Source organism: Eptesicus fuscus, chromosome 22 (genome assembly GCF_027574615.1).
Source record: "Eptesicus fuscus isolate TK198812 chromosome 22, DD_ASM_mEF_20220401, whole genome shotgun sequence".
NCBI classification, from domain to species: Eukaryota; Metazoa; Chordata; class Mammalia; order Chiroptera; family Vespertilionidae; genus Eptesicus; species Eptesicus fuscus.
This window is the reverse complement of record NC_072494.1, coordinates 2,724,991-2,744,962: the sequence shown is the minus strand read 5'-3', so window position 1 is coordinate 2,744,962 and position 19,972 is coordinate 2,724,991. Positions and strand designations below refer to the sequence as shown.

Here is a 19,972-nt window from a genome sequence, read left to right as displayed (position 1 = left end):
CACTGAGCCAAACCGGTTTCGGCTTAAATTGTCAATTTTTAGAGTATGAAGTTGTTACTCTAGTTATTTTTGTGGTTTCAGTTTGTTTTTTATTTTAGTTCTTCGCTTTTTCTCATCTGTCTTTCATCGGGAAATGATGGGCATTAGTATATTCATTATGTTTCAATCAGTCATTTTTCTTATCCAAGTTACACGTTTTACTATTGACACCAGTTTATCACATTTTACCGTTGGGAGTCTTTCATATTGGCCCCTAGGATTTCAGTATGCCCCCTTTCCTGATCCTTCTAATCATTGATGGTCCACTGAGTTGTGGAACGTGATGCAATGGGGTTGTGACTCAGTGGGAGAGTTTCCCTGTCATAACCGTGTGATAACGTGACCTTCGTTCCCCAAGGTTTCTGCTGCAGTTGGTGTCTCCAGCAGCTGTGTTGGACAACTCTCCTGTCCTTCTCAATGTGGTAGAGACCAATCCTTTTAAGCATCTTACACACCTCTCTCTCAAACTTTTACCTGGCAATGATGTGGAGATAAAGAAGTTTCTAGCAGGCTGTTTGAAATGTAGCAAGGTAAGATTTGAATTCAAGGTATTCTTTTAAAATAACCACCGAAGGACTCAGATAAAACACTGAAGAGCTATATTGCTTTTAGTTTTGGTTTTTTGAATAAGATGTCCAGAAAAATTTTGTAACATGTAATGAGTATATTTATTTTTCATTTACTCAAGGTTCAAAGATAGAACTGGACCAGGAACTGAGAAAGTGAGGTCCCAGGGTTTTTACTACTTTTCTGCGATCTTGGGCAGGTCACTTTAAACTCTAGGGGTCATGGTTTCGTCAGCTTATCGATACGTGTAGGAATATCTAGCCCATCTTAAATCGAATGAAATAAAGTAAGTGCTCTTTAGCAGCATTGGAGGCCTCTTAAGCGTTTTCAGAAAGTCTCCTTCGTCAAATGCTGTAGACCAGTGCATCTCAAAATTTAATTGCTCACAAATCTAGGGATCTCGATGGCATGGATTCTGACTGGGAGGTCTGAGGTGGGGCCTGTGATTCAAGTTTCTAACCAACTCCAGCCTGATGTTGACTTTGCTAAAGTTTGAGCAGTAGCATAATTAAATTGTCAGCGACATCATTTTATTTTTATAAACAGGAAGAAAAATTATCACTGACACAATCGCTAGAGGATGTTACTAGGCAACTGAATTTCACACAAAAGGTAAATCAGGTTTCCTTTTTCTTTGTAAGTCATCCAAACATTGGCTCTGAATTGCCTCTGAAATCCCATTCAGGCTTTAGTGTATTTTTTTAAAGCATGCTATCACAGAATTCCTCCTCCTTTTTCTACCCTTTTCTTATCAGTTATCTCAATCCGATGCTTTAGCTCTTTGATGTTTTATTCCATCCAAACGCTTTTGTTATCCCCAGCAATGACACGTTTCCTCCAGGTCTTCATTAAGTCAGATGATGTACAGTGTCTGTCGCAGGTTCCGTCTCTGCTCCTCTCCTTTACCTCACTCTTCTTGTCTAAAGTGGCCTTTCAGGTGGTCTGTAAACCTCCCCCTTTTGTTATGTTTAGAATTAATTCCTCTGACAGGTTTATCGTTTCAGTCATAGCTACTACTTTTTGCCCTTAGTACTTGAAATTGAGAACCAGACTATCTGATAATCCGCTATTCTGCACAGCACGGCCCACCTTGGCAACCTGTGCCCAGGTTCACGTGTTAAGTGAATGCTCTGACCGTCTGGCTCCAGCGGGGGTGTGTACTTCTTCATGTCAGAGGAGGGGCTGGGTGGGGAAGAGCCAGATTTAACCAAAGATCTAAAACTGCTTTTATTCTAATCTTGGTTTCCTCAAATTCAAAAAATCTTTGCATATATCTTGAAAATCTGTGCTTCCGTATTCCTTGATATCCTTGTAAATATTGGCATGTTTAACCTAATGACCTGTTTAAGAGACTCTTACTATTTTGTATTGAACTTTGATGCAGACATTATCAGAAAAAGTTCAAGAATTAGATAAGTTACGGAATGAATGGGCATCCCACACAGCAGAACTGTCGAGTAAGCATTCTCAGGAGCTGACCAGTGAGAGGGAAAAGGCCTTGCAGGTATGAACCTTAGGAAACTGGGAAAATGTTTTGTTACTGCTTAGTCATAGTGTTCATTATAAAAGCAATGTGTGCATACTTTAAAGTGTTCGACTTTACAGAGTCTATAAAAATTGTCTCCTTCAAAGTCTTACTAAATAGAGATAAACCATAAATATTTAATGGGGTTTTCAGACTTTTCTCCATACTTGTAAATAATATGTAATTTGTGAATATTTGTTTATATTTATAAAATGTGAAATGTGTAAACTATATATAATCATAGATACATGTGTACACACGTTGGGTTTTGGTTTTGTCCTCTGCTACAGAGATCCTACTGGATCTGTTGACTTGAATGTTTTCCACCTAACATGACATTGTAGGTATCATTCTTTTTTGGTTCAGGTATTCCTTTTCAGTGGCTGCATAGTATTCATTGTTTGGATATAACAAATTATTTAACTGCTAATCCAATTGGTGGACATTTAAATGCTTCAAATTTTTGATTATTGTAAATAATACTGTAACGAACGTTCCTTGTTCCTAGAAGTGAGATTGCAATATACCCATATAAAACATTAATGGATATTGCATACTATGACGTCAAAGTGACTGAAGGATTTGTTTGCCTTCCCTACTGCATTTTCTGATAGGTTGTGAATCAGTCCTTTGAGACTTTAAAACCAGCTGCTCTGTTCTCCTTTTGCTGATAGATATTCTATAGGGAAGGTTCTAAAACTTTGATGTGGATCAGAATCATCTGAAGTAAAGTAGAAAATCTAAATGATGTAATTCTGTTACTCAACTTAAAAAAAAAATCGCACAGGCACGCGTGCACGCATACACACACACACACACACACACGCACACACACAAAACAAAACACTTAAAAATGGTAATGATCACTGGGATAAAACCATTTTTTCCGTTTTACTGCCTTTGTTGCTGTGAGCGTGTTTGATTACCCTTCGCCGGTCGCAGTTAGCACCTCCCAGATGGCTCTGCACTTGCAGTTTTATCTGGACTCTTACCTGTTTTATCTTTTTTGCTCCCTTCTCCTCCCCTTTCCAGTTTTTTAAAAATGAGGGGATTTGTAAAGTAGTAATGTAACATTCCCAAAGTATTTTATGAAAAAGACTAGACGCCCAGTGCACGAATTCATGCACGGGTGAGGTCCCTCTATGTGGCCTGCCGGGATCAGGCCGAAACCCGCAGTCCAATGCTGCCTGGGCGAGGCTTGCGCTGCCAGAGCAGCGCTCGCCAGCCATGAGCCCTGCATCTGGCGCCCTCCCAAGCGGTGTGGCCTGCAGAATTGGGCTGAAATCAGCTCTCCAACATCCCCCGAGGATCCCAGATTGCAAGGGGGTGCAGGCCAGGCTGAGGGACCCCACCGGTGCACAATCAGGTCGGGGAAGGACCACGGTAGGGCTCCAGGGCATGTCCTGCCCATCTCGCTCAGTCCTGATCACCAGACCCCAGCAGCAAGCTAACCTACCAGTCGGAGCATCTGCCCCCTGGTGGTCAGTGAACATCATAGCGAGCAGTTGAGCAGCCTTAGTATATCGTTAGCATATTATGCTTTGATTGGTTGGTTGGTTGTCCTGCCGTTCGGTCTATTTGCATATTACCCTTTTATATAGGATTATATAGGATACTTTCCTGCACTTGTGGTAGGAATTTTTGAATGGGTACAACTTTCCTGGAATGCAGTTTTATTTATTTTCATTTTATTTTTACTTTAATTATTTTTAAACAAGCAAAACTTTAGAAACTTACAGGGGTATAAAAAGTGAACCATGGAAGAATTGAGCCAGCTTGGCTGGGTGGGCTCAGGAAACAAGTTACAGAGATAAAAGAATGGACTTTGGGGCTTAGGAGAGAGAAAAGGGGAAATAGAGAGAGAGAGAGAGAACATGCTGTAATGCAGTTTTAGAACTTGTGTCAAGCTTCATATTTATTCACATTCTTTGACCTATAATTAATCATAAGAAAATAGTCTGAATTTTGGGTGTATATCTATGTACAATAATAGGAATCATTTTATTTGTAATTGTGAAAAATTGGAATCTCAGTGACCACAGTAGGGCAGGGATTAAATGAAGGAACGTACAGCTATGGGTGAAATGTTGTGCAACTACTCACATGTTTACAGATGTTTTTAAATGATGTGAGAAGGTGCAAATGGTAAGGGAATGAAAAGCATGATTAAATTGTATAAATAGCTTAGTCCTAATACGTTAAATTTAAATATGCATATTGTATATGTATGAGGGATGTTAATCCTAAATCTTTAGAATGAGTCCCTGGATGAGATTATTGGTCATTTGTGATTTCTTTGTGCCTTTAATAGCATGTATATCTGTCATAATTAGAAAAGTATAGTTTATTTTTTAAAAGTATTTAAGATTTGATAGTACTCAACAGAAATTACTAAGGTATGTTTGTAGTATGAGTCAAACAGGCAACATGGTATTACACAGTTAGTACCATGTTCAGATTTTAGTTTAGCTAAAATATAACTACTAAATGTAGGGCTGAACTAATGCACAGTACCTTGCTGATTTCACAAATTTAGGTATGTGGTTTTTTGTTGTTGTTTTCATTATAAAACACGTTTAAAAAATGGAAACAATATAATGGTGTTTAAAGCAAATACTGAAAGTTCCTTAGGTACCCTCTCATTTGGTTCACACTATATATACTATTTTGCAGTTTGCTTTTTCACTTCATCCTGTATTCTTCTTCCCTGAACTTGAAGACCATTAAATCTAAATGTGTGTTTAGGAGGAGCAGAAGTTATGAATGAGATTAGAGTGTAAATCTGCCTTTGTTGACCTTACCTGCTCCTTCATGAAGTTCATGATTGAAAACAGCTCCTCTTCAAAACAAGGAAATCTTATAACTACAGAGAAGAATAACTAGGATTGTTTTTTCTTCCCACCTTCCCGTATGTTCTTCCTTTGAATTTGGCACTATATTTTATTATGCAATAGGCGCAGATGCAGTACCAACAGCAGCATGAGCAGCAGAAAAAAGAGCTAGAAGCTCTCCATCAGCGCAGCACCCAGCAGCTGCAGAGCAGGCTGGCCGAGCTAGAAGCAGCTAACAAAGACCTCACCGAGCGGCGGTACAAAGGCGACTCCACCATCAGGGAGCTTAAGGCAAAGCTGTCTGGAGCTGAGGAGGTACCGAGCGGTGGGCTTGGCTCTTTCCCCCGATGGAAAGAAGTGTGAGCGACAGAGAACTGTTCCCTCTGGATTTATGGTTCTCCCCCTTGGTTCTCTTTAAAATCAGTTGGAGGGTCTTACCTGGCCTCGCCCGGGCCATACCTCATCCTAACTGATCAGAATCCCTTGAGGCTGGTACCATGCAGCGGGACCGACAGACCTTGGAGATATTTCGGGCTCGGTTCCAGAGCCCCGCAGGAAAGCGAGGACAGTGGTTTTTAAACTTGTCAGGTGCTTCAATACGCACATCCGTTTGAGAGCCACTGTGTAGATGGTGGAATGACAAGGTCTTTATTTTATGTATTTTGAAATTCTATTATATCAGTATTTATTATCTAAGTGATTTTTAAAACTGTAGATTTCAAGACATTTCTTAGCTAGTTTTTTCAAGTTGTAATTTATTCACAAGTTAGGATTGTTTTATTTTTCCTTGTGATTGGGTTAGTTTTTAGCCTATTTCACAGCTGTATTCCGAATCTACAAGTTACATATACACTTAGACTTTTGTATCCTTCAAAAAAACTCAGTACTAGAACTTCAGAATTATTGAAGACTTTGTATATTTTAAGCATCTTAATTATCGGTAACCAGACCAGCAGCTTCGCTTTTTCGCAGTGCCTCATTATTTACCGCCTCTAGGAGCTGCAGCGGGCGAAGCAGGAAGTGCTGTCTCTGCGAAGAGAGAACTCGACGCTAGATGCCGAGTGCCACGAGAAAGAGAAGCATGCGAATCAGCTGCAGACAAAAGTGGCTGTTCTGGAACAGGAGATCAAGGACAAGGACCAGCTGGTCCTAAGAACAAAAGAAGCATTCGATACAATCCAGGAACAAAAGGTCTATTTTACAGTGTTGTAAACAAATTGATGATCACATTCATAGTGATGCTTTTCCTCAAAAAGGGTCCTAATTATTCGTGTGTTTAAAAACATATCAGGTGGCTTTAGAAGAACACCGTGAGAAAAATCAGGTACAAATAGGAAAACTTGAAGCAACTATAAAATCATTATCAGCGGAACTGCTTAAGGTTTGTCTTTGAAAAATTAACAGAATGTTAATATTTTATTGGATTACATAGACATATACATATGAAGCTCTTTTACAGGCAAATGAAATTATCAAGAAGTTACAAGGGGATCTGAAAACTTTAATGGGGAAATTGAAACTGAAGAATACAGTTACCATTCAGCAAGAGAAACTCTTGGCTGAAAAGGAAGAAAAATTACAAAAGGAACAAAAGGAATTACAAGATGTTGGGCAGTCTCTCCGAAGTAAAGAGCAGGAGGTGGAGAATATTTTATACTTCTGTGTGTGATTATTTGTAAAAGATAACACATTTCCTCAGATGTATAGTTCAGATTTCTACTTTGTTATGTTAGAGAATGGCTTTGGCTTCAACTAGATTCAATAGAAGTAATAACTTATTTTTGTTTGAAAAGTTAGTTATGACTCACATACCTTTAGTGTTCATTTCCTAAATAGGTGAGCCTTCACTATTTAATAATAAGAGTTATGAACTCTTAAATTAATATCAGTCAGTATATTTCTTCAGTTTTTAATGTAGTCTTTATTATATTTATGAGGTTTGACTTATTTCAGGTATGCAAATTACAAGAACAGTTAGAAGCTACAGTTCAAAAACTTGAGGAAAGCAAACAGCTTCTAAAAAATAATGAAAAGTGTAAGTATGTTATCTTTTTATGTAAATGAAATTCATTGTTTTTATTCAGAACCTTAATATTATACTTGAATTCATAGAAAAGTCTAGGGAAATCAGGATATTGCTATATGCAAATAATTTCTGCTTGAAATATACTGTCTTTTGTCTTTACTATAGTAAATTATATCACCTGCCCTGTAAAACAGTTACCATCATTAAAAGAAACTATATCACCTATATTAGTGACCCAGAATTAAAAGTGTTAAAATATTAACTATAATTTACTTTTAGAATTCTTCCCTCTTTTTCAATTGCTGTATTTACCTAATAGTAATAATATAAATTATTTGAAACTAAAATACAAAATTAAGCGTTAACATTTTTCTGAGTTACTAGTATTGCTTGTCTGTCAGGTATGAGTGTGAACTTGAAATAAACTGTAAGATACCATTCTGGAAAGCCTTCAGAGACCCTTGACGCACAGACACATACTTGGGATAGTAATAGAAAAAGGGGTTCTATGTGCTAAAATAAGAATCTTTCTTTTTTTTTTTCTTTTTTTAATAAGAATTTAAGTGACAAAAATTTAAGTTAACCTATATTGTTCTCCTGTTATATAAGGCAGTTTTAAAATTTTTAAATTAAAAAAATAACCTCAGCCTAATTTTTAATATTTAAAATGATTAGGAAAGTAAAAATAGCTTACTAAAGTTCTTTCCCTTGTTTCTTGTTGTTTTCTGTAAGTAATCACATGGTTAAATAAAGAACTAAATGACAATCAGCTAGTGCGAAAGCAGGACGTGCTGGGACCTTCTGCCACCCCACCGGTGCATTCCAGCAGCACCATCAGAAGCGGGCTCTCCCCTAACTCTCACATGGTAAGATTTACGTGCAGAGGGCGAGGTCTTAGTGAATTCCCCGAAACAAAAAACAGCCCCCGGTTGTCACCAAGTCTCCGTGGCACGGGCTGGTGCTGATAGACGGGAGTCCACAGAGCTTAGCACCGAGTAGGGTCTGTTCCCTGCAAGTGGAACAGGTGGGCTGCCCTTAACAGAGAGGCTGCACTTCAAGGGCACACTTCTCGTAAGACTTGAGTAGATCTAGAAATCATTCAGTATTAGCTGAGTACTGCCAGAGGTGCCGAAAACTCACACACCACACCACACCACACCACACCACAACACACACACAACACCACACACCATACACACATACCACACACCAGACACCACATATACACACACCAGACACCACATATACACACACACACACACACACATACCACACCACACACCAGACACCACATATACACACACATACATATACACCACACACCATACACACATACCACACACCAGACACCACATATACACACACATACATATACACCACACACCACACACCACACACCATACACACATACCACACCACATACACACACACCACACAACACACATACACACACACACATACACCACACACACACACACACACCACACACCACATATACACACTCATACACACACCACACACCACACACCAGACACACATACCACACACCATACACACACACACACACACACCACACCACACCACACCACACCACACCACACCATACACACATACCACACACCAGACACCACATATACACACACATACATATACACCACACACCACACACATACACACACATCACACACCACACACACACACACACACCACACCACACCACACGCCATACACACATACCACACACCATACACCACACACCAGACACCACATATACACACCACACACACACACCATACACACATACCACACACCACATATACACACATACCACACACCAGACACCACATATACACACCACACACACACACCATACACACATACCACACACCACATATACACACATACCACACACCAGACACCACATATACACACCACACACACACACCATACACACATACCACACACCATACACACATCACACACACCATGCATACATACCACACCACACATACATACCACACCACACACCATACATACATACCACACACCATATATACACACCACACACACACACACCACACCACACACCATACACCACATAAACACACCACATACACATACTCACACACCACACAACACACATACCACACGCCACACACACCACACACACACACACACACACACACACCCCACATATACACACGTATTTAGGAGGCCTCGGGAAGGTGAGAACAAGGATTGGGCTCAAGTTGGGAACTGGGGTGGAAGCGACCTCCACGGAATTCTCTCAGAAAGAGAACAGCCCTGTTCAGAGGCTTGTCAACTCTAGAGTCTAGGAAGAACTGTTGCGAGAGAGAAGCTTTTAGCTTCCAGAACCACATCTCTCGCTTTTTCCTTGTAAGAAACGACACCTCGGTGTCGCTAGGAGCTGGACTGGGTCTCCCAGCTGGGCCTCAGGCTCGCCTCTGGAACTGTGCATTCACAGTGTCCACATCGGACAAGCCGGTCCAATTGTGCCGGCTCAAGACAAAAACAAGCCCACTCCAGCCCTGGCTGGCGGCTCGGTTGGTTGGAGTGTTCAGTACACGGAAGGTTGCGGGTTCAATCCCCGGTTGTGGTGCGTATGGGAGGCAACCAGTTGTTTCTCTCTGTCTCCCTCTTTCTCTAAAAAAATTAATAAGCATATCCTCAGGTGAGGATTTAAAAAAAAAAGAAAAAGGACAAAAATACAGACATTGCCAAACCAACAAAATGGGCAACCATCTTATGGTCACATGAGTGCTTCCTCCTAGTGATAGCTTTGGCCTTAATGCGTGTCTCCTGGCGTTTGGTGAGATTTCCTCAGATGCCCAGGCACACAGTTGCCCTCACCTCCCGGGAGCCTCCGACCCCTAGGAAAGCCCCGCGTCCTGAGACCGTCCTGGAGTCCTCCAGCACGGGGCTGTCATCCCAGTGAAACCAGCAGCCTGTGGCCGGCTCCAGTGCTTCCCATTGTGTGCGGTGGCCCTCACGCCAGGAGCAGTCATCAGCCCAGCGTGCCCCCGCACTGTGTCTGTGGTCCTGGCCGGAGCTTTGGCACAGGACCTCACGCCCAGGTGCCTGGCTGGGTTTTCATCTGCTCTGGGGTTTACAGAAGGGAAAGGGGCCCTGGCCGGTTTGGCTCAGTGGATAGAGCGCGGACCCGCGGACTGAAGTCCTGGGTTCGATTCCTGTTAAGGGCATGTACCTTGGTTGCAGGCTCCATCCCCGTGCAAGAGGCAACCTATCGATGTGTCTCTCTCACATCAAAGTTTCTCTCTCTCTCCCTCTCCACTCTCTGAAAAATTCAATGGAAAAATATCCTCAAGTGAAGATTTAAAAAAGGAGGGGGATTTCTGCTGAGGTGCAAAAGGTGAAAAGAAGTGCGTGGTGCTGAATTACGAAGTTGAAAAGACTGCTGATCAGCCACGTGCAGGGTGTTTTTGTCCTGCAGCCACTGATGTACACGGACTGAAGATGTGCGTTTCAGTTGGCCTCACTAAATAAACTGTGCCCATGTCACTGGCTAATGGTGTCGTTACTGGAATGAAAATGACTGGTAAAGCAAAGCTTTGTCTCCATTAGTCAGTCTAAGAACACTGATGCTCTTGTTGCTACTCGCTCTGGCAGAAAAGGATTTTATCCCTGGTTGCTTTATTGATCTGTGAGTCTATTCCCCCCCCCCCCCTTTTTTTTTAGGGATGGGTGTGAGGCATGAGAGCGAACCAAATGCCTCAGAGTCTTTGTTTGAATAGTTCCAGGAGCCCGGCCAGTGGGGCTCAGCTGGTTGAGCATCGTCCCATGCACCAGGAGGTCACCCGCTGGATTCGATTCCCAGTCAGGGCATGAGCCCGGGTTGTGGGCTCAATCACCTTCCTCTTTCTGAAATCAATAAAAGCCTCGTGGTGTGGAACAGAGCGGAGTTTTGTGGTGTCGTGATGAACAAACTGGCCTGAGGTGGTGCTGCTACCTCAGTTACAGCAGATGCTAATGTCTCTCGGATCAGCAAACACTTACTTAGAAGCAATTTCTCATCCTCCAACGTGTGTGTGTGTGTTTTCAGGTTGATGGTAGACTGCCTTACCCAACTTGTGGCATCGGGTACCCTGTCTCCTCTGCATTTGGTTTCCAGAACACCTTTCCCCATCCTGTGTCCGCCAAAAATGCCATCCACCCGGCTTCAGGACCGAAGGTAAGAGAATGAACACCTAAGGAGCTGTATATAGCCAGTTACTAGCTTATACGTCCTCTTTATCTTTAAAAACTGGTGGTCGGTTGTATTAGGTCAGTCGTGTTGGATGAGTACATCACTGACTGTCCAGTGTGTAAGTCAGAATTACAGGGTGGTCTCGTACTCGATGGAGTTGTGGTCACTGCCTGCTCTGGAGACTGCGCCTGGGCGGCCTCGTGCTGGCGTCCGCTGCGTGTGCTGCTCCATGCCGCTGGTGCTCCGCTGCGTGTGCTCCATGCCGCTGGTGCTCCGCTGCGTGTGCTGCTCCATGCCGCTGGTGCTCCGCTGCGTGTGCTGCTCCATGCCCCTGGTGCTCCGCTGCGTGTGCTCCATGCTGCTGGTGCTCCGCTGCGTGTGCTCCATGCCGCTGGTGCTCCACTGCGTGTGCTGCTCCATGCCGCTGGTGCTCCGCTGCGTGTGCTGCTCCATGCCGCTGGTGCTCCGCTGCGTGTGCTGCTCCATGCCCCTGGTGCTCCGCTGCGTGTGCTCCATGCTGCTGGTGCTCCGCTGCGTGTGCTCCATGCCGCTGGTGCTCCGCTGCGTGTGCTGCTCCATGCCGCTGGTGCTCCGCTGCGTGTGCTCCATGCCGCTGGTGCTCCGCTGCGTGTGCTGCTCCATGCCCCTGGTGCTCCGCTGCGTGTGCTCCATGCCGCTGGTGCTCCGCTGCGTGTGCTCCATGCCGCTGGTGCTCCGCTGCATGTGCAGCTCCATGCCGCTGGTGCTCCGCTGCGTGTGCTCCATGCCCCTGGTGCTCCGCTGTGTGTGCTCCATGCCGCTGGTGCTCCGCTGCGTGTGCTCCATGCCCCTGGTGCTCCGCTGCATGTGCTGCTCCATGCCGCTGGTGCTCCGCTGCGTGTGCTGCTCCATGCCGCTGGTGCTCCGCTGCGTGTGCTCCATGCCCCTGGTGCTCCGCTGCGTGTGCTCCATGCCCCTGGTGCTCCGCTGCGTGTGCTCCATGCCCCTGGTGCTCCGCTGTGTGTGCTGCATGCCGCTGGTGCTCCGCTGCATGTGCTGCTCCATGCCCCTGGTGCTCCGCTGTGTGTGCTCCATGCCCCTGGTGCTCCGCTGCGTGTGCTCCATGCCCCTGGTGCTCCGCTGCGTGTGCTCCATGCCCCTGGTGCTCCGCTGCGTGTGCTCCATGCCCCTGGTGCTCCGCTGTGTGTGCTCCATGCCCCTGGTGCTCCGCTGTGTGTGCTCCATGCCGCTGGTGCTCCGCTGCATGTGCTGCTCCATGCCCCTGGTGCTCCGCTGCGTGTGCTCCATGCCCCTGGTGCTCCGCTGCGTGTGCTCCATGCCGCTGGTGCTCCGCTGCGTGTGCTGCTCCATGCCCCTGGTGCTCCGCTGCGTGTGCTCCATGCCGCTGGTGCTCCGCTGCGTGTGCTGCTCCATGCCGCTGGTGCTCCGCTGCGTGTGCTGCTCCATGCCGCTGGTGCTCCGCTGCGTGTGCTGCTCCATGCCGCTGGTGCTCCGCTGTGTGTGCTCCATGCCGCTGGTGCTCCGCTGCGTGTGCTGCTCCATGCCGCTGGTGCTCCGCTGCGTGTGCTGCTCCATGCCGCTGGTGCTCCGCTGCGTGTGCTGCTCCATGCCGCTGGTGCTCCGCCGCGTGTGCTGCTCCATGCCGCTGGTGCTCCGCCGCGTGTGCTGCTCCATGCCGCTGGTGCTCCGCTGCGTGTGCTGCTCCATGCCGCTGGTGCTCCGCTGCGTGTGCTGCTCCATGCCCCTGGTGCTCCGCTGCGTGTGCTTCATGCCGCTGGTGCTCCGCTGCGTGTGCTCCATGCCGCTGGTGCTCCGCTGCGTGTGCTCCATGCCGCTGGTGCTCCGCTGCGTGTGCTGCTCCATGCCGCTGGTGCTCCGCTGTGTGTGCTCCATGCCGCTGGTGCTCCGCTGCGTGTGCTGCTCCATGCCCCTGGTGCTCCGCTGCGTGTGCTGCTCCATGCCGCTGGTGCTCCGCTGTGTGTGCTCCATGCCGCTGGTGCTCCGCTGCGTGTGCTGCTCCATGCCGCTGGTGCTCCGCTGTGTGTGCTCCATGCCGCTGGTGCTCCGCTGCGTGTGCTGCTCCATGCCGCTGGTGCTCCGCTGTGTGTGCTCCATGCCGCTGGTGCTCCGCTGCGTGTGCTGCTCCATGCCGCTGGTGCTCCGCTGCGTGTGCTCCATGCCGCTGGTGCTCCGCTGCGTGTGCTGCTCCATGCCGCTGGTGCTCCGCTGCGTGTGCTGCTCCATGTCGCTGGTGCTCCGCTGCGTGTGCTGCTCCATGCCGCTGGTGCTCCGCTGCGTGTGCTGCTCCATGCCGCTGGTGCTCCGCTGCGTGTGCTGCTCCATGCCGCTGGTGCTCCGCTGCGTGTGCTGCTCCATGCCGCTGGTGCTCCGCTGCGTGTGCTCCATGCCGCTGGTGCTCCGCTGTGTGTGCTCCATGCCCCTGGTGCTCCGCTGCGTGTGCTCCATGCCGCTGGTGCTCCGCTGCGTGTGCTGCTCCATGCCCCTGGTGCTCCGCTGCGTGTGCTGCTCCATGCCGCTGGTGCTCCGCTGTGTGTGCTCCATGCCGCTGGTGCTCCGCTGCGTGTGCTCCATGCCGCTGGTGCTCCGCTGCGTGTGCTCCATGCCGCTGGTGCTCCGCTGCGTGTGCTCCATGCCGCTGGTGCTCCGCTGCGTGTGCTGCTCCATGTCGCTGGTGCTCCGCTGCGTGTGCTGCTCCATGCCGCTGGTGCTCCGCTGCGTGTGCTGCTCCATGCCGCTGGTGCTCCGCCGCGGGCCGGGAGGCGGTTTGCGGGCTCAGTCTTCGCCCAGTGCTTAGCAGTGGTCTCCGTGGCCTTTCGCAGAGGATTTGAAGGAGAGATTCTGGAAAGGAACTGGGCCGTGGGCATTTTGGCTTATCAGGCATTTCCCTGGTAATTAAGTGGGGAACATCTTTTTATGTATTTATGGGCTGTGTTTCTTCTATTAGATTTCTGTTGATCAGTTTTATTCATCTTTGGGAGATTTAATCCTTATAAAATGATGTCATGAATGTTCTTTACATGTTCCCGACATTTACTGTTGGTTTTGTATTTTCACTGTGGTTATTTCCCTGTTTTGGACTTGTCTTTTTAGTCCCTTTCTGGTGCCTTTTTAATTTAAAACTTTCCTAAGGTATAATACACATGCCATACGTCTCCATTGTTAGTTCACCGTTTACTGATTTCAGTCGGTTCGCACAGTGGTGAGACCGTCACAGCAGTGCCGTGTCAGGGCACTTAGTTCTCCGGGAGGTTCCCTCATGCTCCCGCAGCGAACCCACACTCGTCCCCTAAGCAGCTGAGCGCCCACTGATGAGCTTTCTGCCGCTGTACACCTGCCTCTGCACGTCGTGTGAAGGGGATCGTGCAGTGTGTCGCTTCGCGGGTCTTTCCGCTCAGCACCCGGGTGTGAGGTTTGTCGGGGGGTGGTGCGCCTCAGTACCCACTGCCGATCGCTCGTGCTGCTCGTTGCGGGGGGAGGCCGCGCTAGCCCCTCCGTCTGCCGTCTGATGGCGGTGGTGCCATTTTCAGTTTGGGGCTGACTCACATCCAGCGCCATGAACGTTGGTGGACAGCTTTGTATTTCCCTGGGGTGAATACCTATGAATAGAAGGACTGGGTGGGGCATAGCCTTAATTTTTCAGAAACTGCCCAATTTTTCCAAAGTGTGGTCCAGATTTGATAACATTCTTTTTGCTTATTTTCTCCAGTTTTCTAATTGTTTATGATTGGTGGTCAGAAACCATATTATGCATTAATATCTGGTACTCCAGTGTTCCTCACTCTTTTTGCATGTTTATTTTTTATAAGGAGTTTTAAAATCATCCTGTCTGGCTTTTAAAAATTCCTGTTTCTGTTTAATGTTACCGTGTTAAATGTGTAGATCGCTGTAGGAAAAACCAATATCTTGAGACTGTTGAACCTTGATAACCAAGGACAGCAGCGTTTACCTTTCTGATTTCTAACTTTATCCTGTTACCCTAGCGTCTGTCTGTGCCGACTTCATTAGGCGTTTTTACCAAAAGCAGACATTGTTTTCGTGTGCCTTTTCTCCTTTGACCTATCGGTGGGGTTGGTGTTTGTGGGTTTCCTGACGGATACATTTACACATTCCTGGCGTGAGACCCACTCAGTCAGTCGCTATGTCTTTAAATCGACTTCCATATCGCATGCTGGTATTTGGTTTGGACTTTTACATGGATTGTTGGGTCACTTCTGACTGTTTTAAAATTCGGATTCCTGGCCCTCGTTTATTGACGCACTCTGTGCACACACTCGTCTAAATGTGTTGGTGCTCTGTCTCCGCCGCTCATCTCGCTTGTGTGGTAGGAACTTTGGGGCAAGGAGAGAAATCCTCGTATTAAATCTTCTCAACAAAACGTGTTTGTGAATGAACTAGCGTGCGCCTGGACCTCTGTGCCCTCGGTTACCAGGAACAACGTGTAAGCACCTTGCTCCGTACAGCTTGTCTCCGTCCTCACCAGTTCAGTTACACGGCGTGTTTTCTCGCTTCACAGGTTCAGTTTAACTTGCAGCTAACCAAACCAAGTCCGTCACTAGGGGATGTTCAGTCAGGAACAGCTCTTAGTGTGCCCGGCGCCGCTGACAAGGAAAAGTAAGTACCCTTGACCTGACGCGTCATGTTCGCCCTTCCGAAAGTCATCTGAGGATTGCACCGCGGCCTGCGCAGCCAGCAGCCTGTTTATCTGCGGCATTTTAAGTTGATGGTGCATGGAACTTAGTCACTCTTAGCTATAAGGAAGGGGTTTTTCATATGTTTTTTAAACTGTAGGATGCAGTTAGATATATAGTAAAAAGTTATTTTCTAAAAGATAGCTAGAAATCTTATTCCTAATAGTAACCTAAGGAAGCAGCTCGTTAACCTGCTGGGACGCTTCGGCAAGTAAGAGTACAGGCTGATGAGATTGTCCCATGAACATACATACATACATGAGCTTCCTGTCCACGCGGCCCCGTTGGGCCTGCCCAGCTCCTTCCTGTCCCTTGGACCTGAGACAAGGGTTCACCTGCCGTCCGGCCAATCAGCGAGTTGTGGCGAATGAAACAGCTCAGATATGCAGGCTGGTCTCTCGGCTGGTCTTCACGTTCATAACGTTGTTTTCTTGTCGGCATGCTTCCCTGTTCCAGTGTGAGGGCGCTCAGGGCCACCCGCTGGCCCTGGTGGTCCTGAGTGGCCACCTCCGTGTATTCACACTGGGAGACTGACGCGGGGCCGAAGCTTCTTACCCAGTTCCCGGCCCTGCGCCCTGGGCTGCTCTAGAGCTGCCCCCCGACGAGTGTGAACCAGTCAGTGCTGGGAGCCGCCTGTTTCCACACCGGATGTTTACATACTCATGTCACACGCAGCTCACTTGCACAACGAGAGCGATCTTATTTGCAGAACAAAAATCAAAAGATCGTGTCCGTAAAAGTAGGACTGGTCAGCTATTTTTTGCATTTTCTCTGTTGAAATTTGTTAGGTTTTTAAATTGTTGTCAGCTAGTAAAAAGTGGCAGTGGGGATCAAAGATTAAAGAAGAAAAGAACATTAAAGTGGAAAAAATACCTATTCATCTTTTCTGAAAATTGGGAAAAGACCTTCCTCTAATTTTAAGGTTATCAGATCATTGTTTAGCAAGAAGTTTTACTTTCCTGTTGCAAGGATGCCCGAGAGAAGCTGCTACCGGGGCAGGTTGGAAAGAAGGGATGCTGTGGCAGAAAGAGAAAATACAGGGCGGACATGGCTTTCTTTTTGAAATACCACATTTGTATCCATCTAACCAGAATGCCTGTTGTGCCAGTTCGCAGTGATATCTAATAACGACCCCTCTGAAGCACAGACTTGAAAGAGCTTTTGGGGGAAGAAAGAAGAAGGCATTCATTTTACACAGACGAGGTGGGAGCGTCTCAATAGCTGATGCTCTCAGGCAGCCCCTATGTACGGTATGGTCCTCGTGGAGAGCTCGGTTCTCCCACAGCCCAGCCCAGCCCAGCGGGTTTCGGTTTTACGTGTTCGGGTCCACTCCGCTGGGAAGAGGGCGCTGCAGCTGGCGGGCACCTAAGCTATTTGCTGAAGAAAACAGGGACTAAAGGGGTTTGTTTTGAACAAAACTATAGACACATGTATAGTATATAGATTAGATGAACATTCAAAATTAACTACTAACGAGAAAAACAAGAGTTTAATAAATAACGACTATTTTCCTGTTAAGTGGTGACAACGTAGGGCTAGAGCCCAAGTACCTGAAGAAGAGGGAAGACAGCATTCCTCTGCGGGGGCTCAGCCAGAACCTCTTCAGCACTGCAGGTGAGGCCTTCCGCGTCCGTGGCCGTCCATGCGGTGGGAGGGCAGGGGACCGAGGCCGACGGGGGCCAAGTCACCTTGTCTTCCTCATTGCAGACCATCAGAAAGATGGCCCGCTCGGAGCGCTGCAGACAGCCTGCAAACCCGCCTCTGTCCCTTCCTCCTCCTCGGCGTACTTCCCCGGGCAGCTGCCGCACAGCTAACGGCGCCCTCTGCCGCCTGAGCCGGCACCGCCTGGTGGAGGAACTGCGGCCCGCAGGGCCATCCCGCACGCAGGAGCGGCGGCAGAGCTGCCAGGCCCGGCAGCCCGCTGTGTGCGTCTCGGTGCTGCTGCTGCTGTCCCTGCCCGCAGGCGGCTCAGAGGAGCCCATGGGACTTGGGGACGCGGGGACGGGAGGCCCGGAGTCGGTGCCAGGCTCTGGTGTGCGAACACGGTGCTTGACAGACAGCAGTGGGTTTTCTTAAACTCGGCCTGACCAGCTCGTACTCGTTCCCAGGCAAGGGTTGGTGGTTATAGGGGCGTTCTAATCACAGTGACTCCCCGGTAAGGTCACACTTGTCCGACGGAATGGGAGCTAGAGGATGCTAGTAATTCATTTTATCATTTTCATTGGTAAAAAGTTTTACATTTGCCACCCAAGAATTATGAGGGAAGATGGTTATCTCCTAAGGTGTCTATATTATCGATGATAATGTACAGTAAAGGGAAAAGTCATAAAGTTAAATGAGTCCTTTATAGCAGGTATTGTCCTTGAAACCTTTCAGGTAGCTATTGAGTAACTTGGACGTGTCTTTGCGTGACCAGATTAGGTCTGAAGTGCTTGAGTCATTTGAGCTGCAGTTTCCAGGGTTTTATTGCTTCCTGAAAGTCTATGCTCATCCCAATTTTCTTCCACTTGGAGTTTTATTAGTGTTTCATGCAGTTAAATTTGTATTATTGGCGTTTTGTTTTGAAAGTAAGTACTATACAAAAGAGCATCATGAATATTCATTGTGCTTGCTTTTTAATTTCAAAACGGGTTTGTGTGCGTAATAAAGTAGGCAACTTTCTCTTGGTTTAAGTTTCAAGTATGAGCAGTTCTTTGGGCAAAAGGAGGTGATTTTAAACAATTCACCCAGAATCATAGGCCCATTTTTCTTGTGACAACCATCCAATCAAGAGTATCCTTCTCTTAAGCAGCGTCTCAGTCCGTTTTTATTTGTAAATATTGCTAATGTTCATTTAATCTTTCAAAAACTCTTTTCAAGGACCATATTATACAGATAAGAGACACTTCAAGATACTGACATATCAACAGTTCCAGGGTAAGACAAAGAACCTTTGCTAATTGTTGAATGAAGCCATATTGAATCTAATACTTTGCAACTGCTGGCAATTACAAGGTATCCTGAACTAGGGAACTCACCTAAAACATTTAGTAGCTGTTACTGGGCGATGGCTTTTCATATGTAGTAGTTTCCTCATTTTACATACACTACATGAGTAAGAGCACTTGGTTACAGCACCTGAGAGTGCTTAGAGTGTGGGAAGAAGGCTCTTGGCCATGTTAGATCTGCTCTTGTGAACACTGTGTAAACATGTACAGAAGTTCAGGGAGGGTATGGATGGCATGATATACAGGTAGCTTTTTAAAAATTTTAATATAAATTAGAATTTCCAAATGATAGATCACTTCGATGTGCCAAAGATTGTATATTAGATGTACATGTACTGACTTTTGAGTGTGCTAATTCTTTGCTCTACCTCTTCAACTTTCATTTGAAATTGTTTTGCAGTTTGAAGTATACATGCTAATAATCAGAATGTTGAGTTTAATGTGTTTCTGTGAACTGTGTGAGCTTGGTTAGTAAGAATATTTCGGGAGTAGGACATGTAAAAAGTATATGACCCTGGCTGGTTTGCCTCAGTGGCTAGAGCTTCAGACTGCGGACCGAAGGGCTTCGGGTTCGATTCTGGTCAAGGGCACATACCTTGGTTGCAGGCTCCTCCCTGGCCAGGCCCTGGTCGGAGCACATGCGGGAGGCAACCAATCGATGTCTCTCACATCCATGTTTCTCTCTTTCCCTCTCACTCCCTCTCTCCCTAAAAATCAATGGAAAGATATCCTCGGGTGAGGATTAAAAAAAAAGTATATGAAGACAGGAAAAGGACTGATATACAACACCTCTGCTTAGAAACTTGCTTTCACTTATGGACTAAATTTTCACTGTCTTCTACACGAGTATTTTATAGTGAAGGGAAAGAAATGGATTCAGAGGGAAGGCATAAAGCTGTGATTTGTTACTGCAGAAATGATGATTATGGTGACAAAGCCAAACTGGCCCTAGAGGGAATCACAGATCAAGACTTTCTTTAAAAAATCATTAAAATATTTAATTTTATTAACAGAATATTTACATTTTTAAGACCTTATTTAACCGTAAGTGAATGTTCCAAGT

At 46.6% G+C, this 19,972-nt stretch overlaps 1 protein-coding gene across 1 annotated transcript in view; it reads left to right on the top strand.

Annotated features, from left to right (window-relative positions):
- SASS6 (SAS-6 centriolar assembly protein) overlaps nucleotides 1–19,938 on the top strand; it is a 28,687-nt gene extending 8,749 nt beyond the window's left edge. Inside the window, exons 5-17 of the mRNA XM_008147083.3 lie at nucleotides 398–569; nucleotides 1,153–1,218; nucleotides 1,991–2,110; nucleotides 5,086–5,277; nucleotides 5,959–6,153; nucleotides 6,254–6,343; nucleotides 6,422–6,601; nucleotides 6,916–6,997; nucleotides 7,721–7,854; nucleotides 11,070–11,198; nucleotides 15,748–15,845; nucleotides 17,442–17,536; nucleotides 17,630–19,938. Coding sequence (XP_008145305.2) covers nucleotides 398–569; nucleotides 1,153–1,218; nucleotides 1,991–2,110; nucleotides 5,086–5,277; nucleotides 5,959–6,153; nucleotides 6,254–6,343; nucleotides 6,422–6,601; nucleotides 6,916–6,997; nucleotides 7,721–7,854; nucleotides 11,070–11,198; nucleotides 15,748–15,845; nucleotides 17,442–17,536; nucleotides 17,630–17,736 — 1,660 coding nt within the window. The 3' untranslated portion in view covers nucleotides 17,737–19,938. The remainder of the gene's footprint in view (nucleotides 1–397; nucleotides 570–1,152; nucleotides 1,219–1,990; nucleotides 2,111–5,085; nucleotides 5,278–5,958; nucleotides 6,154–6,253; nucleotides 6,344–6,421; nucleotides 6,602–6,915; nucleotides 6,998–7,720; nucleotides 7,855–11,069; nucleotides 11,199–15,747; nucleotides 15,846–17,441; nucleotides 17,537–17,629) is intronic.
- The last annotated feature ends 34 nt before the right edge of the window (nucleotides 19,939–19,972 follow it).